Source organism: Passer montanus, unplaced genomic scaffold (genome assembly GCF_014805655.1).
Source record: "Passer montanus isolate IOZ18808 unplaced genomic scaffold, ASM1480565v1 scaffold82, whole genome shotgun sequence".
Lineage (NCBI taxonomy): Eukaryota > Metazoa > Chordata > Aves > Passeriformes > Passeridae > Passer > Passer montanus.
The window spans coordinates 1,633,900-1,661,757 of record NW_024373479.1 but is presented as its reverse complement, the minus strand read 5'-3'; the positions used below and the strand labels follow the sequence as shown (position 1 = coordinate 1,661,757).

Below are 27,858 nucleotides of genomic sequence, written 5' to 3'. Positions count from 1 at the left end.
TGATGGGTTGCTGATGGAGCACACAAAGGGCTCCAAAGGCTGTATCAGATTCAGAAAAAAAGTACTTCATTTCTGTGAAAGAAACTAAACAACCCGGGATATGGAAATGGAAATTCCCTCTTCTTCATGATGGTGGGTCTCCAGCAGCAGTAAAGCAAAAAAGGATACAGAGGGGGAAGAGGGAGTGAAAATAAGGCCTTGGGGCATCACTCCTGAAAGTGAGGAAGCAACTCTCCCTGTGACTATTCAGCCTGTGCAGTGTCTGCAGAAAGTGCCTGCAGCACACCACTGAAGGCGTGACAGGGATGAATAACAGGGATGCTTGTCCTGCAGAACAGGAAAAAAGCAACCTTGGAAGGCGTTCCAGGTTACTGGCAAGCTGTGCCTATCCCAAATGGATGGTTTAAAATGCTACCTAAAATAGTATTTTCTCTGAATATTATCTAACTTTCTAAATACTAAATACTAAGAGATTCTCTCTCAGCATCATTGCACTGAGTTGTCTGCTCTTGGCACTGAAAACCCACCTGGTGTCCTGGCAAATGCCCATTCTTGGCACCCCTCCCAAACCAAAGCCCTTTCTCCCAGCCCAGGAGTCCCTGGGTGCTGCACTCCAGACCCAGGCGAGAATGGAGAACTGGAGGTGATCCCCTTGCTGCCTGGAAGGGAGGAAAACCGCAAATCACAGCAAAAGGAAGCAGCATGAGAACAAGTGGGTCTCTATTGTGACCCTTGTTATTAAAGCCACAGAAAAGTGCAATAAAAACATGTTAAGGATATCCAAATTGTAACCTATGAAATTACTGTGATGGATTACTGTCAAGGTGATGTACTCAACAGGGTACACTGTGCTTCAGCTAAAGGTAGAAACCTTATTTTCATGCTCTACTCCCTCCACCCACTTCTTCTATTATCATCAGGATGGATACCCCCTCAAGGAAAAAAAGGTTCCCATGTGCAACTAGTTATATATGCTTAATAACTCGCACTTATTAAAGATAAAAAGGGATCAGAATTATAGGCTTAGCAAGGATTAGCAAGCCATAAGTGCATATTTCTGCAACTACTACACTTTTTATAGCCCTGTCACACTCTGAGATAGAGTTGTATCATTATATAGAGTTATATAACCATAAAGAGTTATATCACTGGAAGCATTACAGCATTGTCCCAGACAGACTTGATTATCAGAGTCTGGCTCTATCAAGTGAAAAGGGAATAGAAAAAAAAAAAAAGCAACTTCAGGATCCTGCTGTGCCATTTCCTGATCCCATCTGTTAACAGCACACAGTCCTGAGTTGTAGGGGGCTCTTTAAGACAACTTTGCATCCTGATTCTACATCCCATCATTATATCATTATTCACTAGGACTTCCCCATCACTACAGACGTGACAAGACTGATGTTTCGCTCCACAGAGACTCCAGATAACCAGTGAGATAACCAGCCAATTCCAAAAATTCTAAGTTTACACAGAGGCCACACTTTTTCCTCACTGATGATAACAAAGGAAATAAAACCACTGCACAACTAGGTGAAACTCCACTATTAACCAAAATTGCTGGTCTTTTATATTTTTTCTATACTTAAACATTTTGTTCCATAGACTCTACACCACTCCTGGATTCAAATGGAGTTAAGATTTTAAGTGGCCCCATTCACCCTTGTAATAGTTAGGGCCCAGAAAAATGGCTTAATTTTTTTCCTGACAAATAAACAGAAGATTATTACCACTGTGTGTCTTTGGAAGAATTGAAAGTCTTCAGATGTTTTTAAAAGGCCATTGGGTAAAGACAGAATAAAAGCTCAGCAAGCTGATAAAAGCATCCAACTGTGACCTGACAATGGTACAAACATTAAAAAAAAAAGATCTTTTGGGTTTTATTCGCCTAAAGAAAATACATAATAGGATCTTTCATATGCTTGTAATGGCCTTCCACCTCTGCTGTGCACGGCCTTGAGCTAGGAGACCTGGGGATGTGTCCCTCTGCCACCACAGGTGGGACCTGCTGCTTGCTGCTGAATCCAGGCAAGACAAACGCTCCCATTAGCAAAGAGGAGCAGGAGAAGGAAAGGAGAGATCAGACAAGCACAGCACAGCTCCTTAACCAGAAAATAAAGCACTGGCCCAGTGACCACCAAGGGCAGCCATCACCTCCTGCCTCACCTCAAATTCTCACACCTCTTCTTCCTCCACGCTGTCCCCATCCACAGCTCATCAGCCACTGGCTCAGGAGCTGGGGAACTGTATTTGCAGGGACCTTTGTGGCAGGGAGGAAGGATGAATCTGACTCCATGCTCTCAGAAGGCTAATTTATTATTTTATCATACCGTATTATATTACAGAATACTAAACTATACTATACTAAAGAATACAGAAAAGATACTTACAGAAGGCTAGAAAGATAATAATAAAAACTCATTACTCTTTCCAGAGTCTCCACACAGCTTGGCCCCAATTGCCAAAGAGTCAAAACAACTCACATCAGAGTCCAATGAAACAATCACCTGTGGGTAAACAATCTCCAAACACGTTCCACATGAGCACAACACAGGAGAAGCAAAGGGGATAAGAATTGTTTTCCTTTTCTCTGAGGTTTCTCAGCTTCCCAGGAGAAAAATCCTGGGCGAAGGGATTTTTCAGAGAATGTGAATGCCACACTGGGGCACTATAAATCCAAACCCAAACCAATGGAGGGGCTTCTCTGCATCCTCCAGACCTCCAAGCTGCCAGTGGCACCTTCACCCAGGAGGGAACACATCAACCAGGAGGCTGATCCTTCCTTCCATCATCAGTTTTGCTGCTTTTGCTGGAGTTGCTGGGGGGTTTTGACACTTTTGACTGCTTAGACACTTTTTGAAGTAATTTTCCATTTACAAGGAATGGCTTTACAGCAGGTTTTGGTCACTGTTACATTGCCATACATCAGAGGTCTCCCACGCCTCACCCAGCAATAACAGATTGGAGCACAAGTAACAAGAAAACAAGCCAGTCCAATCTTCAGCCGGCAGGCGACTGCCTGTACCCTCTCAGAAAACAAGGGGTTTGATCTCTGTCACTGTATTTTATGAGAGGAAGGTGGCTTTTAAATATCCCTTTTCTCAAGTCTTGCTTACAGTCCAGTAAGTTTCAACAGCTTTCTGGTCTGCAGAAAATTCACAGCCCCCTGGGTGAGCCCAGGAAAAAATTTCATTACTTTTTGTCCCTCCAGCAAGCAAAGCTCCCTCCTCCTGCCTCCTTCCTCCTCCTCCTCCTCCTTTCAGCATTAACAGAGCAAGTGGTGAGCACACAGGTAAGCAGAGACACGCCATCTGTCACAGTGTCCCAGACCTCCCTGACTCCCTCTGCTCGCACGGGGCCTGTCCCCGTGAAGTCAACTGCATTTTTTGCCCTCAACAAACACGTTTTAAAACCCACACCAGGAAAAAGAAAATCCCACCTCACCCTGGTAATGTGCTCTGTAGTAAGACAACTGTTTCATTTGTCTGCCCTGTTTTCACAAACCCAACAAGCTTCTTGACACTTTTGGGCAGATCTGCATCCTCAGCACCACTCTCTGTCCCCCAAACCTGCTGTTCCCTGGCAAGGTCTCCAGGAAATGCCAACCCCACTGCAACCAGGTATTTCCAGGAGTGGGGACACACAGACACTCTGCAGCGTAGAAAAACCAGTGGCATGATTTAAATACCTCACAGGAGCATGATATACTGAAGCTTCACAACAAAGCAACACACCTTTGAACAGTGCAGAACGTTTTGGTATGGAGAGATTATTGCATAATGGCATCAATATTTTATTCCTGCTGAATTTTTTATCTCAAATTTACTGCTCCCATAAGTAACACACAGTAACTCATCTGCACCATAGTTACTTATGTATTATGTATTGCATGGTCCTGGCAGAATTTCTTAAGAAATATCCTTCTTTTAAAATAGCCCTTTCAATGGCAAATCCCAGCACTCAGCAGCAGCATTTTATTGAAACCCCTTTCCACAAAAGTTTAAAAATTCTCAGCTAAATTTTAACATATATGTTTACCAATCTCATCATTCAAAAAGAAAGTGGCCTGGCAGCTTCTAAGCACATTGTAATGTTATCTGCAGGGACAATGAATTATGTATCTCTCACAGCACCATGTCTGACACAAAACCACTATGATCCCAGTGCCGTGGGATCCCAGAGACCCACACAGCTGAGACACACGGGGGGATGCAACAGTGCTGCTTTCCCACCCCTGCAGTAAAGTGCTGCAAATATTTGAATATGTTTTCCTTATATCAGGGGTGCAAAAGACAAGCTTTAATTTATACAGGAGCAGAAGAAAAATCGGGTCAGTAGTTTGTGATGATGAGGTTTGTGATGAGGCACAGATCAATGCTCTTCAATGCTCTAACCAAAGCAGATTCCTAAGTCTCCAATTCTGTGCTTTAAAGAAATGTGGGAAATGTGGCTGCACTGCCTCTGCAATGTTCTGTTTCAGTTTGGGGGGTTTTAGAGTATGAATTTGACAGAAGTAAGGGCTCTTTAGACATAGAGCCAAACCTCTTTGGCTGCTGAGGGCTACTTTTTGTGATGTCCATCATTAATACCTGGCATTTTAACTAATGGTGCTCTCCAGTGCAGAGCAGCAGCACACAAGTCATGCATTTCACTGCTACTGCTCCTTCCCATAGGAACATATCTTCCTGCTCTGGATGCCACATGGGCTCTGCTCCTCCTCAGCCACAAGATGGGGAGGGGAAGAGCTCAGCCCCTGGAGCACATCCCTGCCTCCCCAGGGAAGGCAGCAGAGTTTGAATCTCCCAGGCTGAGAATCCAAAGGAGGCAACTTTCATCATTTCTGCATTTGAGAGCCACCTTCAGTGTGTTCTCTCTGTCCTGCTGCAGTCCAACACTTCCCAGTTCAATTCAGTCCTGCAGGAAGTGGGGCAGAGCTGGGAAAAAGGGGGGATTTGGGAGCTGGTTCCATGTGAGGTACATCTTGGTTCCTCCAGAAGGCATCAAATAGGGAACTTTACATGAGGATTCTTGCAAAGACTGGCTTTTCCTTCTACAGCTCACACTATGTATTACATACACTGCAGCAAGGAGCCAGTGCCATGCCTTCAGATACCTATAAAGGCCTTTTAATTAACCATCATTTACCCTAAAAAACTCAGATTATTTCCAGGCAGAAGAATTCCACATTATGGAGCTGAAAATGAAATAAAGAACATTTGCAGGTTGCCAGCAAAATTGTAGAGGCAATAAAGTTTATGATGGCTGAGAAGGTATTCCTATATCAGGATCTTATAATTTTATGGATAATACTCTCTCGACAAAAAGAAAAAATGTCATATTTAGTGTTAGCTAGGAGGGGAGCATTTCATTTTAAGTCTACCTTTATAAACTGACTTTTCAGTTATCCAAACACTTGCAGCAAGTGCTATCTAGATATTAAGAAGCTTTTTGCATTCAAATGACACCAACTTTTTATCCTAAAGAAGATGGCTTAGAGCACACCAGCTCCAAGTAAGATATCAAGCCTTCTTCAAGCATGAAGGGAAAAACATAGTAGAGAATTAATCATCAGGAGGCAACTTCCAAGAGATGTGGATAATGTCCTTCTTTATGTAAGCATGCATTGTTTCACCCAAAGCCATACACATGTAAACCTGACACAAGACACGTGTTTTGTAACTAAAGCAGAGGATGGTGCTGTCAGATCCTCTGTACCTTTCCCCACAAATTTCTCCTGCAAGGCTGCAGGTCTGGCCAGGAGCTGTTCAGTGACAAGAGCATTCCAACAAAATCCTGCCCTGCAGCTGATAAGTAACAAGCACAATGCCCACTGCCATGCAGTCATCACTCCTCAGCAGTAATAAATGACTCAAGCAGGCTGCTTCATGTTTCACCTCCAAGAGGGAGAATGGGAAGAAATATCAGCATCTCATCACAAGGAGCTGGAATCATTTTTTCCCTGAAAAGATGACACCTGTCCCGTAACACAAAGATCTCCCAAAACAGCACAGCATTCAAATGACTCAAAAACTGTAATATTTAGAAAGGGCCTGCTGTAGTGATGAAGTGAATTACAAAGAAAAATGAAGGCTTATGACTCTAGAAAAACATTGGTAGGGAATTTCCACTCATCCTTTTTTTTTTTAATAATTTAGGAGAGTGGCATTGAAACTCTGACAGGTCACAAAACATTACCTCAGTTCAAGACACAGATCACAGACACGACACATCCCTGTGACAGATCTGAGCTCAAGCATTTACTTCTGTCCTTCACAAAAAATAATAATATACTTCATGTTTACCTTTTGTTGAATCATCTTCGATCGGTTGCTTGAATAAAGTGATATCCTTAAAAGTGCACAAGAACAAAACCACTTTTTCGTGCTCATTTCTTATAGGTGCAATTTGCATGTAGAACCAAACTGGGGTTCCTGGGGCAGAGAAAAAAGTGACATTGGAATGTGGTGTAGCACAGACTACCCCCAACCCACAACATTTACACATTGTTAAAACACACATGTAGTTTAGCTGTGTATCTCAATATATCTGCATCTTCCAGAGTTTCTAACTTTACTTCCTCCAAGGAAAACAACATATTCCCATTTTTACAGCTTCATTAATCTAACTAGATGATAAACACAGACAGAAGGCTATATAAAAATTTATTCTGAAATAAAATACATTGTTCTTCCCCTCTTTCTCTTGTTTTGTCCCAGCATGTTGCACAAACTCAGGTCTGAAATGTAGAAAGGTGAGAAAAAAACAGGCGGATGGCATCTTTAATTCTCTCTTTACATAATATGGAGCTATCAAATCCAAAAATTATGGAATATACTGTGAAGTGCTCCAAATTTTATATGACTACAATATTTAAGAGGACCTGAGTTGGACTCTCAATGTCCTGTCAGGACAAATCAAGATTTGATTTCTTTTTTTTGTCTTTCAGGTCACACCTCCACCTCCTCACTGCCCTGCCCAGTGCAGCACTCTCCCAGCACAGTTATCTCTGCTTAACTTCTGAAATGAAACCAAGTGTTTTTCAAATCCTACCACCCACCAAATAAACAGCCCAAACCAGCCCTTGGTTTTGGAGTGGCCAGCTTGACTTTTGGTAAATCCCCCCCGTTGGCAGAAGGGCTCCTGCAGCTGCTCAGGAGCTGAAGCTTCCAGGCTGACACACACGTGGCAGTCCCCTACACAGGCAGGTGTGCTCCACAAGGGGTGAAATCCTAGAACTCTGGAGCAATTTTCTTAGAAAACCCTGTTCCCCTGCAGGGCTGGGAATGTCAGATGCTCTCCATCCAGCAAAGCTCTGTGTCCCTCCCTCCCAAACGAGCACCTACGCACGCTGCGCCATAAATGCCTTCACAGCCAGGTAATTACCTATGGGATTTGATGTGCTTTCAGCCAGTTGACAGAATGGCTTTTCTCCTGAGCTGCCTGAGAGCTGACACATTGACACAAGCCTCTTGCCCACCGTTATCCCACATGGGCACTGCTGGCCCCCCCAGTCTCCTGTGATGCACCAGGTCCGGGAGCTGTGCCAGCAGCTGCAGCACAGATCCCAGAGGGCAGAGAAAACCATTTGGGCTAGGATTACTGTGGGGAAGGTTAAAACCCACAAGGGTTTATTGAAATTCAACCCAGATTAAACCAGTAACTCACTACCAGTAAACTGGAGAAGTGGGAGAGATGTGGGACTGCTTTTTGTGATAATTCCAAAGCTATTATGCTGATTACTTGATTATCTTAATTCCCAGTTGCTAACCCAAGACAAAAGACTTTTCATAACTGCTAAAACAGAGTGCTGCATCTTTCTGGAGAAGTAATTTGCACTTATACCTGGGAATCCATTGGTACCCTTTGAGATGAAAGCAAGTAGGCAAAACACCCTGCACAGGGGTGCTGACAAAAATCAAAGACAGAGGCAAGGTGGCTACTGCTGTAGAAGCAGCAAAATGAGAAAAAGCAAGAAGTTTCCTGAGTATTACCATGTAGATATTCATATATAGAGAGAGGCATGCATATACATATATCCATATATACATATATATATGTATATATGTATGTATATGCAGGCATGCCTGATGTAGTTGGTGAATAGCTGTGTGGGCAGAGGTAAGGACTATATAATAAGGGATTGCAGCAAAGCAGAAGAGAGTTGTAGCAAGCTTTCAAGTCTTGAGGCTGGAAGCTACAAGCTGGGTTAGAACACACCAAGGGGAATGTGAAAGCAGCAGTCAAACAGATGCTGCTGGAGAACATCAGCCCTTAAAGATCATCTCTAACAGAGCAGAGAAGGATGGGAAAACAACCTGAAAACCTCAAAATCTCCCTCTGCCAGAAGCAAAAGGGTAAAGAAAAAACAAACAAACAAAAACCCAAAAGGAAAAAAACCACCACATTGTGCCACATTATCAAAATTACACAGCACACCTGGACCCAGTTTGAAAATGTGGGTGGGAGGGTGCTCTGAAGGCATTGCAAGCCTCATGTAGGTGATAAACACAAGCCCTTCCACAGAGTAACCACCTACACCCTGCAGAAGTACCTTCATACCAACAGATAACTAATCCTTGTTTCCTTGTCTGCTCCAGTTTTCAGCCTGGAGGATAAGCAGGCAGTGTCTTCCACGAGGCTGAGAGAATGACAAATGGAAGGAAACCCTGAGCACATCAGATGCTGAGCTGGAGCCCAGAGGTGAAACTGTTAGCATGAGTGAGGGGTTGAGGTTCTGGGCTTCGGGTGATGGAGAAGAAAGCTGACAACAGATGTTATGGATGGGAAGTGACTCAAGCCCAGAGAGGAATAGTGAGTAATTTTCCATAAAGTCCTTCTGTAATCCTGCATAATTTATGGAAAGTGTAGACTTGGAGGTCTGGGCAAAGGTGAAGATTTTATTAAGGCAACTGCAGCTCAATAAATCTCTGCAGCATCATCAAGCTCCAGCAGACAATCCACAACCCAAAGCAAAAAGCCTCTGCCTTGTTACAGGAAAGTCACCAAGAGAATATTTTTCTCTTTTTATACATAAATAAAATAGGAAAGAATAAAATTCAGGCCCATTCTAGAGCAAGAGTTAAGAGCAGCATTCACTAAGAGAAGCAAGGGTTGGGGAGAGCACAGAGTCTCTGGGATCCACTTTGGAAATCACATGGACACAGGGCATGGCAGTGCTGGGCATCACCACGAGCAAAGATACCCAACAAGAGACCATCCCAGGAGATTCCCCTGATGTGAGGGGGCACCCAGGTGACCTGGAATGCACAGGAAACGGGAAGAGAAGCAGAAGATCTGTGGAACAGACACATCCATATGCTTAGGAAACAAAAAGAGGTCATTTGGAGGGCTCCCCTGGGCACCAGCAGGAACAGCTGGACTTCCAAGCTGCTCTGGATTCTCTCCTTAATTAACATGTTGGCTAAAATGCCTTGATGCAGGCAGAACTGAGAACTCTACAGGCATTTCCTGCTATTTTGGTGCCCACAGAGGAAGATTGAGTCTAAAAAGGGAAAACAGAGGTAAAGCATAAGAGGAGGTGTCCAGGATGCTCCCTTCAATGTCATGAAAGGTTTAGGTGAGTTTGCAGTAAAATGGGGCAGTCAGGCACAGGGAACTCTTCCTGAGGCACAACATTCCCTTCCCTCAGCCACAGCACGCAGGGAAAAGCTCTGGCAATCCCATGTCAGCATCAGAGCCCACCCAGGGGAAGCATGGCCTCAGAGTCTGGGCTCCAGGCAGGTGAACCAAGATCCCTGGCCCCACAGCACCTGCATTCTGTACTGAGAGCCAAACTGAGGAGAACATCTCCATCAGGACTGCTTGGCCTGCTCTTGGCCACCAACCCAGTCACCTGGACTAATTCTGTGCAGAGCAGAGGAACCAGCTTTTTTGGAGCACCTTTAATCTGAGTTTTGGTTTTCTATCTTGGAAGATGGTCTGTGCTACTGAAGGAGGCTGCTCGTTTCCACTGGCAACAACAGGAATCACAACCACCAGCTCAGCAGATCTGTCCACCATGCACAAGTCCAGCGTGAGGCCACACAACAGCAAGGGCTGTGCTCAGAATGTGCTCTGAGATCAACAAGCCAGTACTGCCCAGGACAGAAAATGTGACTGCAATGGCTTGTGGTTAAGACAAAATGAAGAAAATCTCTGGTTCTGACAAGCTCCTGCAGACCCAATGCCACCAAGAAGAAGGAACACAGGCCCTGAATTTCACTGAGCCATGGAAGTCCCTGCTTTTCTAACTAACCCCTGGGCAATGTGCCAGGCTTAGTGCTGTCCCCAGAGCTGGTACATGCTGGGTTACACACCACAGAGACATCCTGACACTGCCAGGAGCAGCCACTCCACAGCCAGGGCCTGGCTTCTCACTTGTGGAGACATGGGGGAGTTTCCTGAGGGATGTGGGGGAACTTCATTCAGCATTACTTTGCACTTAACCCAGTCAGTTTCCCTTCAGGGAAACAATCCTCAAAACTAAATATATTTTTGAAAGAAGGAGTCAGACTAGAGGCAGCAGGGAACAACTACTATTCTTGGCAATCTGAATGCTTGGCCTGAAAAGAGAGTTGTCTTCCTGAGCTGTGGCAACCAAAATGCCTGTTTGTTCTCCAAATCTTGCCCCAAATTTACCCATATGTCAAAATGAAAATTTCTTTCAGTCTATTACATGCTTTCAATATGCTTTATCACTCACTCCCAGCACCACACACACACATATATACATACTGTTTTTCTTGTAGAGGAGAATTTCAAAGCAGTTTGATTCATAGTTGTCGAAAGTCTGTCTGACTTTTTCAATGGTCTTCTTGTCTGTCAGTTCACCATACATAAAACTGAAAAAAGAAAAGAAAATTCTCTTTTTTTCTAGACAAGCAAGAAGATTGTTACAGTCACCTTAAGTAGCAAAAGCATTAAAGATGCTATGAACTGTCATTTACCAAGGCTTAATTGTGATTTACACTCCATTTAAATATTTAGAGTGTCACAAGGACACCTGCAATAGTGAATAACCATGACCACCTTCTTACTGCAAATAAATCCAACATAATGCTTCATTAAGTGCTTTACTGAGTATATCTTTAAGGATATAAGGTTAGAAAAAGAGCTGTCAGCTTATGAAACCATTATCACCACAGCTGCAGGCCACAGCAGTATTCCTGTCAAAACAGAGAAAACTGAACAAAACCTCCAAAATCTCCCAAATTTTGTTCAATCCTCCTGAAAATCCTTCTGGAGGAGGGATGTAAGTTGCTACAGGTAAAGGCTGTTGGCTGAACCCATGGCTGCAAATCTAATCTTGTCAAGATGCATCTGGGACAATGAGATAATTGGAATTCTTTTACTAAATGCCAATACAAATACAGGTAGGATTGGAACAGTGAGGAGCAATGACTGCAGTGTGTAGTTATGTCTGCACTACTATCAAACAACCAAATTCATCCTCATTTTCCTTACTTTATACTGCATTTCTTTAATAGTTCAGTGGAAAATACTAAAAAGCTTCTGGAGACTCATCCCTCTCTGGGCTAAGAATATAAAAATGTAATTTTAACTCTGCTATTTCTTGCCACTTAAGCATCTCATCTTTGCATTCTTTTCCAGGTCAGACCTCCAGCTGGTGTAAGCAAACCCAACCCCCTGACCTTGCTTTTGACAGCCTTTGTAAGGAAACAGCCAGGCTTTTACTGTCATTCTCCCCTGGATTAAAAATAAGTAAAGGCTGCTCTGTGCAAATTACAGGACTGAAAGAAAATGGAACACCAGATAAAAGCTTTCAGACGCTTGGATGAATATACTTTTTAATTGATCAGACTTTTCCCCCTCCCCATTCTCTTAGTTCACAAACAGTTTGAGCTTCAGCTGAAACCTACAACAGAAAACCCTGAGAATATGAAAGGGAAAAGCTATCAGAGCCTCTGTGGTTTCAGTGCAGCTTCTCTTATTGATCCACAGACCTCCAAAGGTTCAATAAACATTTATTTTATGTCTCCTGCTCTGAAAGAAACAATAAAACAACACAGTGGTTAGAGGCTCAGCAAGCATTAAAGTACTCAATGAAGGCCAGACCGTGAATCTTTTCCCTTCCCAGCCAGCCCAGGGAAGCAATGGAGCTGCTCCCACAACAGGGTCCTGCCTGGTCTGGGTGATGGAGGCATCAGAGTGGCTGCAACATCACAGGCATTGATCAGATTGGGTACTGGGAAAACCAGCACTGAAGGGTGGCCAGGCACTGGAGCAGGCTGCCCAGGAATGCTGTGGGATCACCACCCTTGGAAGTGTTCGGAAAACACGATGTGGCACTTGGGAACATGGCTTTGTGGTGAAGGTGGCAGTGCTGGGGTAGTGTCACCTTTGGGACAGCAAAGGAGGTGCCACGGAGCAGCTGACAGCAGGAAATGGTTTCACCCAGGCACGAGGCTTCAGTAATTCCTGATTATCAGTTCTCAAATGGCCTGCCTTTCCCATTTCACCTGATAACCTCTTACACATTTATCTATGAGATGACAACAAAAAGAGTTTGATATTTTTCATTTTTTTAATCTACGCCTTTTTTAATGCTCTGTTGCATCTCTCTTTTTTTTTGTTTTCTTGAGACTTAAAACAATGTTTCTCATAGTCCTGAAGGAAAAAATAGCAAGAAGTTGTTGAGTGCTTGATTTTACATGATTTATAATACAGAAAGTCATTATTAATTAGTGTTAAAATGACAAATCCTACTTGATGATGAGAGGTGGACGATACCAGTTACTTCAGCAGAACATGATCAATCAACTTTATGTTTTAAATTACAAGCAGCTTATTGTTGCAGTAAACCTGTAATGCTCAAATCTCAAATTATATTCACACATAAAGAGACATTTTAAAGGCTTCTGAAACAATAAAAACATTTTTCAGAAGGCAATTTTTAACATCACCAAAGGAACCTCAGAGCTTTTCACTGCACAAGTTATATAAGATTTTTGCTTATCACAAGTTTAATTTAATTTAGTCTGTCCTATTTTGTACACATGGAGGGACTCCTACTTCTTTAGTCAATCACTCTGTCTTTTTCTGCCTTTTCTTTTTTTTTTTTTTTTGTCATTTTGTGCCTGTCAAATGCCTTGAGTGCAAACTGTACAAGACAGAAATATCAAAACCACTCTGCTACTGGGAATCTTACTACATAGAAAACACACTTTTCAAAGAGAAGCAAGACTTGCTGAAGTACACAGAGAGAGGCACAATCTTAGATATTTTCTCCACCTCCAAAAGAGACCAGTTGTCATTTAGGATGCCTGGGCTCCCACCTTCCTGTTAAAGCATCTCTTGGCATGGAAAAGCCTCGGCTGAAGTTTCACATTGTGCTGCTCTGTCCTTTGCCAGGATGCAGAGCAGCAGCATCAGAGCAGGTCTGGGTTTGCAGGGCAGTAGCAGCTCTTTGAGAGGAATTATCCAGCACAGAGGGAAAGTGAAGCACAGAAGGCATCCAGCCCTACACCAAACTTACAGCTCTCCTCATCCAAAAGCAGTCAGGGCATCAATTACAAGAGACAAACATCTGCCCAGGTGGAACAGCAAATACAGAGACACATCAACAGCTTCAAAACTCTGCAGGGTGAAGAGCAAACACCATTCCTCAGGTGCAGCTCTGTGGGTTCCACAGTCACCCTCAGTGGGGCTTCTTTGCACAGCTTTGGCACTGCAAGGACACACAAAACTCAGGCCACAGAGGTGCCATCCCAGCACCAAATCTCCTTCAAGTCCAGCTGTACTCACCATTAATAATCCCAGTTCTTTGAGCACAGTGGGAATTTTGCCATTAGGTTCACCAGAGCCAGGATTTCCCTTGCAGACTGGTTTTTAATCCCACTTGTCAGGGCAGTAAATCAAAACAAGGCAGGGCAGAGATGCTGACCAAGTGTCCCAGTGGGAACAGTGGCTGTGAAAATCTCATGTGCAAGGAAAGGCAAGCAGAGCAAAGCCTGGGGTGAATGCCAAGTGCCAAATGCCAGGGTAGGTCCATTAAAGGATGCCTGCTCTTCCAGAGGCATGATGAAATCACAAAGCTTAGCTGATAAGCAGCAATATTTAGAAAACACTGATATAACTTGCAACATTAAACTGCATTTCAGTGTTTTACAAGTGTTTATTCTTTCAATGTGTTCATGATGATATACATGGTCATGTCTGGGGACCACTAGGCACAAAACCAGTGACTTTCCTGGATGCTGGCTGACCTACTGATACACCTCCAGCAGGGCTTTTTTTGGTTAAATGGAGGTTAGAGGCGTCTCAGTCACACATAAGCCCTGTTCTTCCTGGACTGTCACCTCGTTTTCAATCATCACAGAATGGGTCAGGTTGAAAGGCACCTTAAAGACACAAACCCCCTGCCATGGGCAGGGACACCTTCTACCAGACCAGATTCCTCCAAGCTCTGTCCAGCCTGGCCTTGAACACTTCCAGATATCCCATCCTCTGACCCTAATGCCTGGAATTGGTCAGTCCCTGAAGGCAGAAAGGGAAAACCTGCACAAACTTGTATCCCAGCCCTCCCTTCTTGCCCCTGTCCTTTGTTTGCTTCGCTCACACACATCAGGGAGCCAGTCCTTCCCCAAAAGCATCTCTTTCTAAAGGAGGCAGCAGGCACAGCTCAAATGCACATCCAGCCACAAATCACAGCTGCTGGCTCCTGAAAGACCACCAATAAAAGAAAAGAGCCATAAAGCTGCAATGCTTAGAGTAAATATATCAGCAGCCTAATCACTCTCTTGGGAATAAAGATGCACTTTGTGCATTACTGGGCTCTGTGTATGCTTAATAATAGTGGGCTGCAGAAGAGCCCACTGCCTCCTGGCTTGTAACAGCAGAACTCAGAACCATCCAGCAAAAGTGTCTTTGAACTATATAACCTAAACCCCCACTCTCTTTAGTGGATCATTAGCTAGAGTACATCCTCACCAATGCTAGCCAGGATAAATTTCAAGGTGCTTTACCATGTTCTGTGTAAGTTGTGAGCTGTATAAATTCTGTATCAGTTTCATGTCAAGCCAATTTTAAGACTTCAACATCTGCAAAACAATGCCTTTCTCACTTCAATCCTTTCTCCCAAAACCTCACCATTCTTCCCAGCAGATTAGAAGTTTCCAAGGGCACCAAGTGGCAGCAAAAGAGGCAATGGGCATACCTGCAGGTGCTGCTCTTCTGCATGACGTCAGCTCGGTGGTATCCAGAGAGTTTACAAAATCCGTCATTACTGTAAACTACGGGCCAGTCCACAATCTGGGCGTTTCCCAACAAAAAACTGGATTCTGAAAGGACAAAGAGCAAAAGGGAGAAAGGGCTGCTGTCAGTGGCAAAGTACAATGAAATCCTCCCTGTGTTACACAGCAGATGCAGAGTTATTTGTGACAGTAATTTCTGCCTCAGCGTTTCAGAGGGAAATCCAAGTGGACATCTGAAAAGAATTTGTGATCAAACAGAATATCTGTATAATAATAATAATTAATAATAATCATCATCATCATCATCATCCTGGTAATAGAAGTACCTTCCTACACCACAAACACCAATATAAGCCCCAATGCTTTAACAATTTAGAAAGCACTCATTTATTCACAACACCTGGGCAAGACAGCGTGTTTTATTTTAATTTGATACATATCTTGAAAGCAACATTAAATAAACATGCAAACTGAGTTTTAAATGCTGAATTGTATGCATGCCCAGAGCTGATAATGACTCTTTTTCTTGTGAGAAGGAATTTTTTCTTCCTGGCAGGTCTGAGTCTGTTTTGCAGGACACAGCCAGCATCCCTGGGAAGAGGGACAGAGTGCCAGGTGATACTGGGGAAAGCAGATGTTTTAAATTGCAGCCCATGGTAACCATCAGTGTTTTCTTTATTTTTATTGTTAGTTTTCAATTTCTTTTTGACTACAGCTATGGAACTACATGGTCCCATTCACTGGTGCTAAAAAGCTATGAAAATATAATTATTAACAATCATTGCTGCATAAAAATTACAGGAAATGTTTCTTTCAGCAGTTTTTTGGGGGGGGAAAAAAAGGATATTTTTACGAATTTTCCTCATAATAGCCAAAGAATGGTTATGACAACAACAGACATTTACTCAGGTGTGCATTCTGATTTAAACATAAAAGTGACACTGAGTTTGCATGAGCTACACATGTCCTACTCAGAGTGTTTATAACTGTGACTGGATTGTACATTCTGCAAATATTATTCTATTGGATATGGAACATGTATTTAAAAAAAATAGTATTTCTATCTTTTTTTCTCCATATAAGCATGAATTTTGAAAAAAAATAATCTGGAGATTATTGGATTTTCTACAGAAAAGCAGAGCTTAAAATATTTAAAAGCCAACCAATGGGAGAAATAGAAGTTTAGATTTTGTGAAATCTAACACTTTTATACTCAAGGCATTTATTCAGATCCATTACAAATAGTCTGTAAGCCCAAATGCCAACTTAAACAATTTGCTTTCCTGCCCACAGGAAGATGCCCGCACTACAAACAGTAGGAGACACAGAGTAAAGCACGAGTATTACATAAAATATCACTGGATTCCACCAGCACAAACCCCTGGGAACAAAGGGTTTGCTGGAGCTCATCCCACTGTGCTGGCTGCAGTCCCCCCACACCTGCATCTCCACTGATGCCTAAAGATTTTTTAAGTTTTTATATATTTTCATCTATCTGAAGCCTTGTAGATTTTTAATATGTGAATACCTTCTAGTACTTTTCCCGCCCTTTCTAACTAAACTAACCCTTTTCTAATACATTCTTGAAATTCTGTTTAATCTTATACTTAAGGAGAGAATTTCTCATAAGGACATTTTGTTTTCCACCACAACTTAAAAGCTATAACAAGAAAATAGGGCAAAGAAGCCCCGGGAGCAACTCCAAAGGGCTGACCCAAGGGTGGGTTACTGGGGAAGCTGATTTCACATTGGATGTACTGGCTAGATGCACTAATTAATTAACCTTAAAAAAAATTGTGAAACTCTTTTTTCACATGTGCAGAGAGCCGTATTTGTGCACCGTATTTTGCAGCTTTCATTAAAGAGTTCCTTTTTATCTTACCACTTTAACACTGTTGCAAGGTTTTTTTTTTTTCCTTTTGTCATTAGGCAGCACCTCCAGTTTGGAAAAGTGGAGACATCCCCAACCCCCCAAACCCAGGCTGTCCCCATGGCTGCCACCCCATCACCACCAATAGCATTTAATGGTTGTTTTCTATGGATTTTATACTTCTTTGCACCTGAGGGCCTCCAAGTATTTGACAAGGCATTCATCAAATGGATCAAAGCCACAAGAAACTTGGGAGGGGACAAAATGTAAAGCCAAGCTATTGAAAAATTGTTGTGGGTTTGTTTTTCTTTTAAATCCCATAAAATTGAGGTTAAAAAGACACTAGAAACATCTTGGTAGACATTAGTATTTTTAATTTTGAAGGTTGGATCAGATTCAAAATATTCATATTAGAAACTTGACCAGATTTTAGATGGTGTTTTCTTTTGTCCCCCCGAATTTTCCTTTACTTAATTGACTTCTTTTTTTTAACCCTTGTCTCCTAAGCAAGCAAAGCTCATTCACCCATTCTCAGCACAGGAATATGAATCACAGAATCTTTTAGGTTTGAAAAGACCTCCAAGATGATTGAGTCCAACTGCAAACTCAGCACTGCCAGGACCTTTACCAATATCTGTGTGTGTGTGTGTGTTTGCAATTCCAATCGAAGGAAAATCTTGAATCAATCTCTGCCTCTTGTTAGAGACCAATAAATCCAAGTGCAGGCACAAAGCCACAGGAATCCATGTTTCATTAATGCTGCTGCTCACTGATCAAGCTGATAAAATTGAAGGAAGAACAGGTCAGTGTCTGACCCTTTGGTTTTATTGGGTACCCAAATCACAGTATTCACAGTACCCTCTGTATTTAACCTACCTTATATTTTATCACTAGTTATTATTTTCTTCAATCAAGGCACAATTAATTCTTCCCTATTTCTACAGTTACAAATCATAACTCCATGCAGATTTAATTCTACATGAGCCAGTCCATACCCAGTTGTAAAAATCCAAACTGTGTACTGGATGACAGGACTTTTTGAGAGAACCTCTATGGTTTTGACCATAATTTTATAAAATTATGTTATCACCACTAACTAGTCACTGAAAGTCCATTTCTGCAGTTCCCTCCAATGAGGATGGATCCACAGCCTCTTCTGGACTAAATCCTGCATGCCTGCCTTTCATGTTCCCACAGTTCAGATTCATGATTTCCTGGCTAAGAAAGGTCATCACAGTTGTGTCTTTGATTATAATTTCCACAAGTCTATGCAAATTCCACTCTGCCCAATTTCCAGCTGGTTGCCTGAATCAGGTGTAACAGACAAGGGCTGGAAAAAACCTCATTTTATCTCCATCTCCAGTTGCCACAGGGCGGACAAGAATGGAGGTGTTCAGACTCCCTTCATGGGAGAGGCAACCTCTCCTTCCCTGCCCAAGTCTTTGACAGATAAAAGGGGTGTTTAGGTCTTCTTCAGAAGAAAAAGAAAAGGAGACAACAAAAGGTCTGGAAATGGCAGGGTGATGGGCATGGCAGCAGCACTGGGATCTCCACAGCCATATTCCTGTCAGATCCAATAGACAAGAACTATATTCTGCAAACAAGTCTTTTGAGAGGGTATGTTCTGTTGGAGGTATTCTCTTTAGAGAGTTTAGTTACTTGTAACTGGGCATCACTGAATCCAGCCACTACACCTACACCAGGACACATGAATTTACTTTAATTGTGTCACAACTTCACGGAAAGATCACAACAGGGATTGCCAAGGACAGCCAAAGCTATGAATGGCACGGCATAAATACAGCTGACGTCAGCTGTAAGGTGCTGTAAACCAAAACTTGGGCAATATCCCTGCTGTGGCCCAGAAAGGAAAATCTCTCTCTGTGAAGCTCTCAATCTCACAAGTATTTTTCTACAGAAGCTGGGGACTTCCCCACTGGTCAGCGAGACACTGGTGACTGCTGAAAGCAGGACAGTAACTCTGACAGACCCTGGTCTGATCCAGCACACGGAGAAACTCCAGGAAACTGGGATCCAGATGACCATGGTGTGGTATCTCAAACTCTGAAAACACTTACATGCAGCTAATTTCAAAACTCACACGATGATTACCCCAAAATCTCTGGTGATGTGTTCATCCTTCTTGGATTTCTCCGATGCACTGAAAGTGCACGTCCACGTCCCATTTCCTTACAGATAAAAGGTCAATTTTTATTATTTTTAAGCTTGTCTTGATGTCATTGCCTCCACCAACCATCTTCTCCACCCATTCCCCTTTCTGGTGCACTGTAGGGAGCCCAAATCACAACTCTGTAGGTTGTGCATGCTCCTTGACTGACACCTCTGAACACCAGTGTCTGTCTGTCTGTCAGGAAAGCAGGGTCTGCCAGCCTACTCGTCTGTCTCACAGTTGCCAGATTCCTCTCAGGAAGGCAGCAGGCCTTTTATTAACTAACATAACTCTCCTATTTGCAAGGTTTAATGCTGATGGCAAGGAAACGGGGCATTAGAGGCATACAGTCAGCAAAACTTCAGGCTGGAAAACACAATTGAGGAAAACAATTTTTTAAAAGGCACTGCATTTGCTGTTGCCACGCTTTTATTTTGTAAAAAGGCTCTTTTGTATAAAGGCAGCCTATGCTGTAGAGCAGCAAGCTTTTAATCTTACTCTCTCTTGCAGTAGCTAGCACTCAACACGGTGCTGAGCCTTGTGTTTGTTATTAAAACAAAATAAAAAGACCACAGTGTGCGAGCAATTTTTTTAACTAACAAAGTGCCTAAAGCAGTGTAAAATTCTTGTTATGTAATGACAGGAGAGCAAGAACAGCTAAATCATGCCAGGAGATATGCTTAACCAAGTGAGAAACGTTGTCTCTAATCATCTTTCCTCAAGAATGCTTGGGTACCACTTGCAACCAAAATTGTTTAAATCACCATTTTTGAGAATTCCTTCTCTTCTCAAGGAAACTGGCAACTGACCTTCTTTAAAAAGGTCACCACTGAAAAGATGTTCTAAATAAAATAAAGTAGCAGCAGAACACAAACAACAATAATGATTATAATAACAAAAAAGCAGCAGTGTTTTCATGTAGGAACAAATTCCTACCTCTATCAACTTTGCACAGAGCTGTCCTTCAGAACTACCACCCTCCCACTGCACAGCAAAGGCAGCTCAGGCCTCACGGGGGCTGGGAAATAACTGGAATTTGCCCTATTTTTGCTAATATGAAAGCTCCAAACCACTTCAACAGCTGTCAGTTGATTCTACTCAAAACTACACCAGGTCAGCAAATTGCTGCAGACTTGTTTAGAGCATCTTGGAAAGGGTGTACTCAGGAGGGATGTAATAAAAAAGGTCTCTTTTTGAATTTTCTTAGCTTTTCTGAGTGAGTCCTGGCCCTGACAATCCCCGGTGTTGTCTGTGGTGTCTCCAACCACGTGCCCAAGATGTGCTGTGTCCCCATGGAATATAGAGAAAGATCCTCTTGGATCCAAGATCCTCTTGGATCAGAGGGCACAGCCCTCTGAAAACTGCCTCAACAGGCACCAACATCCCTCCAGCTCTGGGGCTGGCTGCAGACAAACCTCTGTTCTTGAAGCACTTTGTACTCCTGTCTGTAAAACCACAGTGCTGTTTTCTAACAAAGCTATAATTTCCCCCGTGTCTTTAAAGCATGCAAAACATCAGTGTCATCCAATTTACTCAGTACACTAAGTGTTGCTTGCCTGAAAAAAAAAAAACAAACTCTCAAAGGACCGACTCTTTACGTCACCTTTCTGTGCCAGTGTTGTCTTTATTTAATACTCATGTTATGAAGATGGAGCGAGGGCTAAACCCAGAGCAAGGTGTGATCACACTGACTATGCTGAAATTATCCACTTCCTGCCTCAAAAACGTGCTGCTCAAATAAAACAGAAGATGAATAATCCAGCACTGGCTGAAGTATTAAATCCACGTGTAAGCCACTCAGCTGGGAAAACAGCAGCTTTCAGCAATTTAGCAAGCGAGCTCAAGAAGAAAAATTAGAACCTGCCTGAAATTTACCTCCTCAAAAGTCAGAAAATTAACTGCAATCATTTGGAATGTGGAAGCACACAAACAGCCCCTGCCTTTACTGTGGCACATCACTGACCCCAGGAATAGCTCTGAGGCAGTAAGAACATGAGAGCATTTCTATGAATTACCTGGAAAATGACATTTCATACAATTCTGATCACAGTTTCTCCCCCACACATCCATTTATCCTAGAATTAAACTAACCCTCACCTATCCCAGTCATCATCTAAATGTCATGGCTGAATCTGCTCTCTGTAATTAAAATTATGCAGAACACAACACAGATGTACTGAGATAAACTCAAACTGGAGCACTCTAGGCATACAGGGAGAAGCAGAATCCAAACTTCCAGCTTTATACAAATGAAAGTGCAAATTATGCAGAACACAACACAGATGTACTGAGATAAACTCAAACTGGAGCACGCTGTAGCTCTCACTCAAGGCATACAGGGAGAAGCAGAATCCAGACTTCCAGCTTTATACTTTCATTTAAGTGTTGCCTTCACATTCCCAGAGGAGAAAATTGTGGTAGCAGGAGCTCTTCAGACACGGGGCTCCTCTTGCACACACTGAGCCTGCACCAAGTCCTGGCTGCAGTTTCACAGAGCTTGGCTGCTTCTCGAAAAAAAAAAACAAAACCTGTTTGGGCAGAAAATCACCTGCACCTCCTGTGCTCTCCTCTCTGTGCCAGGGGCTGGAGCAAAGCTTTCACCAGGACTGATCCCAGGACCCCTCCAGGGTGGGGAGTCAGGCCCTGGCCACTTGGGATGCTCAGCAGTTACAATAGCCAGTCTCCTGATTGTGCTGATTAAACAAGTATTGTCCTTTTTTTTAATCTGAAAAGCAGATTACTAGAGTACCAACTCCAAAATCTTCTATTATTTAATGTTATCAAATCAGAAAATCCCATTTCCTTCAGCTATCCAAGGGAGTAACTTAAAATGCCAGTTCACCACCAGACAGCCTATAAAACACACCTATAAAACAGGCTAATTAAATCTATTTCCACTTCCTGAGATTATTCTTTGGTTGTATACTCCTTCCAACTGCAACAGAAAACCTGAATGTTTCCTGAAAAAAAAAAAATCAATTTAATTATTTTCCTTCTCTCAGGTTTCAACATTAACCTGGGAATGCAGCAACTCTTGCAGTGACCTCTTGTGGCAAGTGCTCAGCAGCTCTCAAACTTCCCAAAAAGAGAGGATGGAAACCTCTCCCACTACCCCACCAAGCACAGAAAGAAAGACAAGAAAGAAAAAAAAAATAGAAAAATATTACAAAAATAAGAAGGAAAGAGGAAGGAAGGAAGGGGCCACAATTAGAAATAAGACCACAAAACAGCTGATCATATCTCAAGAAAATCCAGCTTTTCCTTTCACTAACAACATGGCATTCTTTAAGTTTCTAAATTACTAAAATGGCACAGAGCTTCCATAAGTATTTTTTAATGTAAAAATAAACACTTTAGACCATGCAAAACTCCCCCAATTTCAGCAGCAGCAAACAGAGATGCTTAATCTGTCTGTGCTCAGTGAGCCCACTTGAAGAGCAAGGAAAACACGGTGTCTGCAATTGCAAACCCCTCACATATGTCATCTAGTAATGCTTGTCAGTGTAAAAATCCACTTTGCATTGATTTACGTGTCAGCAAGCTCCCTGCAGCCACAGAAACTGCAGAAGGAACCCTGTGCCTTCGAATGCCAAAGAAAACCCCAGTGACATGAGCACCTTGGTAATCCCTTCATTAACTTCTGAGCTGAACTGGAGGATGGAAACTTTCACCCCACGGTGCATTCTGCTTTACACAGGGGTTCAGGGAACTGCTGAGCTCTGCATTGTTCTCTGAGGATCCCAAGTGATAGACATCTACTAAACTTGAAGTACTTTGCTTTAAAGAACTTTCTCTATGCAGCATGTGTAATTTAATTGGTGCCAGATGAAAATGCAGTTTGTTTTAATATAGGGGAGAGAAGCCCACATGCATGATGTCCCACATCCCTGCCTGGAAGACAGGAACCCTACACAGCTAGTAAGAACAGAAGAGAAAAGAGACACTTATTTTATCTGTAATACCAGTGGAATAAAAATTAAAAAGGTGTCTTACTGCTACAGATGTAACACTTGTTTCCCTCTCCTTTCCAGGTAACCTGCCTTGACAAAAACCACCTATGAACAGGGCTGATCCTTCCACCCACCAGTCACAGGGAGCCAGGAGGACATAAAGGTCTCTGTGAAGGAATTGCTTTTTAGGAACATAGCATAAAGCTGAAAAAGGCCAGGAATAAAATGCTAGCTTCATTAAAACTCATGCTGAATTTCCCATGGAAGCCTTAGAGAGCTAAGATTTCATCCCAGTGTCAAAATCCATTTGTGAAAGACCCACTTTCATGAGGAAGCTTCTAAGAGTTATTGCAACAGAAACAATATCCAATAATGATGACTCTTATCATATAGATAAGATTATATACAGTTTTTCACTAAATTCATCCCCTCATCCAAACTGTTAGCAATCTACTGCCAGACTCACCCTTCTCACAAATTCATGTTCTTCCATAAAAGCAAATTATGCCATTAACATATACTTAGTTTTTCTGTTGATAGAACTTGTGAAGGCAAGACAGACTTCCATGGCTCAACTCACTGGATGACTCTGCCCATGGACAGGTCCATAAATCCCAGCCCTGATCTCGAGACTTGCCCAGTTCTGTACCCTCTGCACTTCCACAGTGCTGAGCACAGGTCAGTATCTAAGCTCTGAATGCACTGAAGAAGTGAACAACAATATCTGTAATAACAGGCACAGCCTGCTGAGAACATCTTGGGAGAGAACATTGCCCTTAGGATGGTCCTTATTAAACATCCCAAATACTAATGGCAGTAAGAGGCAGTCACCTTAATGTGATTTAGCCCAGTGCTCTCACAAAACACCTTTCAGCTCAGCAAAACACCTGGTGCTCTTAAGATCTAGGGCACAGCCAAGGCTGTAGCGAGATCGTATCAATCTTTGTGAGCCTCAGATAAGCCTCCATGTATTTTCACTGTGCTTTAAAAGAAGAAAGAAAAAAAAAATAGATTGCAGAGAGTGCACTGAGATTACCCTGAAGACAGGTCTGCTTGTCCCTCTCAGCAGGCACAGCAGCCCTAAGGACAGAGCCTGTTCTCCCTGTGGGCTTTGGCTCTCCTTTAGTGGAGCTCAGCTGTGGTGAGGGCAAAGACCAGGCAAAGCAGAGGCTGCCATGCAGCACCCCGTGCTTTGGGAAGGACCTGCAGCCTGTGATGCTGCCCAAACACCGACCTTCAACCCTGACTAAAACACTTCACAAGCTCCAAGGTGTAATGTTGTCTCCAAAGGAGATGCTGTTCCCCCAAGGGAACGTGGTGGGACCTCTCCATTGCTCTGACAGCAGCTCCATCCTTCCCTAACACCCTGGCATGGAGAGGGGCATCCAGCAGGGCTGCCCAGCTCTCCCCCTTTCCCACACAGAGGGCAAAGTGCCACAGTCACCATTTCATGGCCACCCCTGTCACAGCCACCCCGTTCCTTTCTGCTCAGCTCCTTGCTGCCTTGCTCATGGCTGCACACTGTGAGCACTTCTCCCACAATTTCAACCGGATGAGCAGCCAAAGATGAGGTAAAAGGAAGGGTTCATGACATTCCTAAAGAGAAAGTGCCCAAATAATGCTGAAAATTTAATATATGATTGCTTTTAACACGAGGCTAGACATCTCACCAAGCCTGCACACCGTGTTCCCGCTACACCCGCTCCCAGTCCTGACTTTCCACATTTTAAAATTATTACAATTTTGTCTATAAATTTTGTTATTAGGATCCATCTCTGGTAACTCTGAGTAATTTGTCTCCATCAACACTTCATTTTGAAGCCATTGCTTCTATTTCACCAGAAGAAGAGCCTATCTGCTGAAACACCTGCCTGATTTTTCCAGCAGTACCCGTAGCCTAATAGAAGTTATTACCCATACCTACAAACCTTCTCTTGGCTGTTAAGAAAAGATTTATGATCAAGAAGTGCAATGGGATTGCATAAATGTGACAAATCTCAAACGAGAATGCTCCTGAACCAGGAATGGTGACAGAAAGGTTTTCTGGGGGGGGAATGCTGAAGATGTATTTTTAAAAAACAATCATCATTTCATCCCATTCCTCAAATTGTCAATGAAAAATCTCTTGGAACTTGGTGAATCCAAGTCTAAAAACAAACCCAGCAGAGAGCCAGCAGACCAAATCCTGGTCTTCTTCTGAGCACTGGCAGGAGATACCTGAAGCAGATTTGCTCCACAGTATACTGTTAAGTTTGGATTAAACAATACTGAATCCAATGAAAATTACTATTTCTATAAAGGATAAATAAGGCTATGTCCTGGATGACAAAAATAAGAACTAAATCATGTTTCAGTTCACAACACTGACAACTTACATGAGTTAAATACAAATTCCCAATCTACTTTCCTCTTTGTGTCCAACAGGGAAGATTCACCTCTCTAGCGAACACCATGCTTAGACATCATCAGTGGCACAAAAAAAGCAGAATGAATGACCAGATCAGCATGATTTACGCTCCTAAATTAAACCAGGTTAAAAACTGGAGGGGATACATGCTTTTAAAGTATAATGTTCAAAAGCCTACTGAGCTTTTCCAAATTTTGATGTCTCAAAGCTTTACTGAGCTTTCACCAGGGAGGATGTGGGATTTAATTAGAGCACGATACAAAACCATGGCATCCCCAAACCATGCTCCCAGCCCTACCACTGACATGCTGCATGACCTGGGGAAATCAGCCGTGATGGCCCAAGCCCCCATTCACACCACAATTCGATGAACAGGTAGAGAAAACCTCTGTATGTCCTCTTCCACAAGGAGCTGTGAAGTGTAATTAAATTCCACCCAACACTTTGAAATTGTCAGAGGGAAAGTGCAATATAAATGCCTATTAATTAAGCCTGCATTTAATATTCTGGGAAATAAATACACTATTGTGGGAAAGCAGCTCCTGGAGATCGGGCAGCTACAGGGCTTGACAGGGAGTCAGCTGCCGACCACAGAACTGACACAGGCAACACGACAGGGAGGAAGCCCCCCAAAAACAGCTTACTACAAAGCTGGCATTTTAACACACAACATTTTAAAACAAATTCCAACTCCTCATCCCACTCCTGCTCATGAGGAAAATCCATGAATCACCAATTCACTACCTGCTGTCAAAATCCACTCCAAGCCAGCACACCAGACCATGCTGGTGTGACTGTGAGGTACACCCAGCACTGTGCAATATGGAAAGGTGGAAAGAAACGTTTTTCAGCATAATTTCACAACCCACTGGTGTCTTGATTAATACTAAATGTAGTAACCCTTCTCAATGCTCTGCTCACTTTTCCCGCTCCTGTCTCCAGGTGTACACTGGCACAGGGATGCTTCCCCATGGCAGCATCACCCTGAACTTGGGCTGACCAAGGAGTTATCTTTTAGCAAAACCCAAAGCCGAGCTCTCCTACATTTGTGCAAACACTCCTATGTCTCAGCAGTTCTATGCCAGTGCAAAAACTACATTAAAAAATTAAAGTACCTAGCACAGGACTTGCCTAAAGCAGCGTCTACACCAGCACACCCAAAGAGACAGTGAGCTGCAAACACATCGTAACTTTAATGGAGCTGTGTACACTGCTCTTGATCAGTGCTTTGCACTACAAAGGGTGAAATTGACTCCAGCAGCAAGGAATAACTGGATGCCACAGTCCCGAACTAGCCCTGTAAACATTCACCTAACAGAGGAGCCGTAAATGACCAAGTGCAGACAGTTCTTTAGCCATTTGCTCAGCCACAGGATTGCCATCATCCAAACCACAGTCACTCCCTCACCGCTTTCCCGGCACCTTCGCCACAGACTTTGAAGTGCCACAGAATTGCAAAAAAAAACTTTGAACCCCCTGAATAGAAATAGTTGCAAGTCCTAATTATTACAAAACTATAAAACAAGAAAAAGGGGGGGAAGAAAAAAAGACCCGATGAGCGGAGCGGATGAGAATTTATTGTCTCGCAGAAGAGAAGAAGGTTGGAACTGGCAGTAGCGATTGCGATGTAAGAAGTGCGGGGAGACAGGGCAAGGACCGCGAGGGGATGCTCCGCAGGGGACCAGCGCATCCCGTTCCTTGAAGGCACCGCTTTGGCACCAGCGGGGCGAGACACCGGAGGGACGGAGGGGGTGGACGGACAGACAGATGGACGCATGACGGGGGGAACCTCTCACCGCTGGAGCGCCGGACGATGTTCTCCAGGAAGGTGTTCTGCGGTGCCACCAGCCCTCTCTTGCCCCCCGGCATCCTGCAGCGCCGGGCTCGGGGGCCGGGGGTGCGCGGCGGCAGCGGCGGCGGCGGCGCGCGCCCGCCCCCCCTGCGCCTGCGCGCCCGCCCCGCCGGCCCGGGGGACGCCCGGCGATGGGGGGGACCGAAAGGGATGGGGGAGGACGGCACGGGATGGGGGGGGATGAGGGGGACACCCCGCGCAGTCCGCGAGCATCCCCCTGCACACCCTTCTCTGGTCCCCTGCGAAGTTCTGCCCTGAGCGAAACTCACGCCGACCCCCTGGTTTTGCATCTATTCTGTATTTGTTATAATATATAATATGTAATATGTAATATATAATATATGTGTATGTGTGTATTATATATGTGTTTTGTTTGTGGTTGTTCTTTGGGTTGTGG

The 27,858-nt window shown here is 43.4% G+C and overlaps 1 protein-coding gene across 1 annotated transcript in view; it reads right to left on the bottom strand.

The window, feature by feature from the left end:
- The window catches only part of KCNH5 (potassium voltage-gated channel subfamily H member 5), a 147,099-nt gene extending 119,621 nt beyond the window's left edge, over positions 1-27,478 (bottom strand). The window contains exons 1-4 of the mRNA XM_039733062.1: positions 27,406-27,478; positions 15,176-15,299; positions 10,735-10,841; positions 6,303-6,431 (exon numbers count right to left, since the gene is read on the bottom strand). Of these exons, the coding sequence (XP_039588996.1) occupies positions 6,303-6,431; positions 10,735-10,841; positions 15,176-15,299; positions 27,406-27,478 (433 nt within the window). The remainder of the gene's footprint in view (positions 1-6,302; positions 6,432-10,734; positions 10,842-15,175; positions 15,300-27,405) is intronic.
- Between the last annotated feature and the right edge of the window lie 380 nt (positions 27,479-27,858).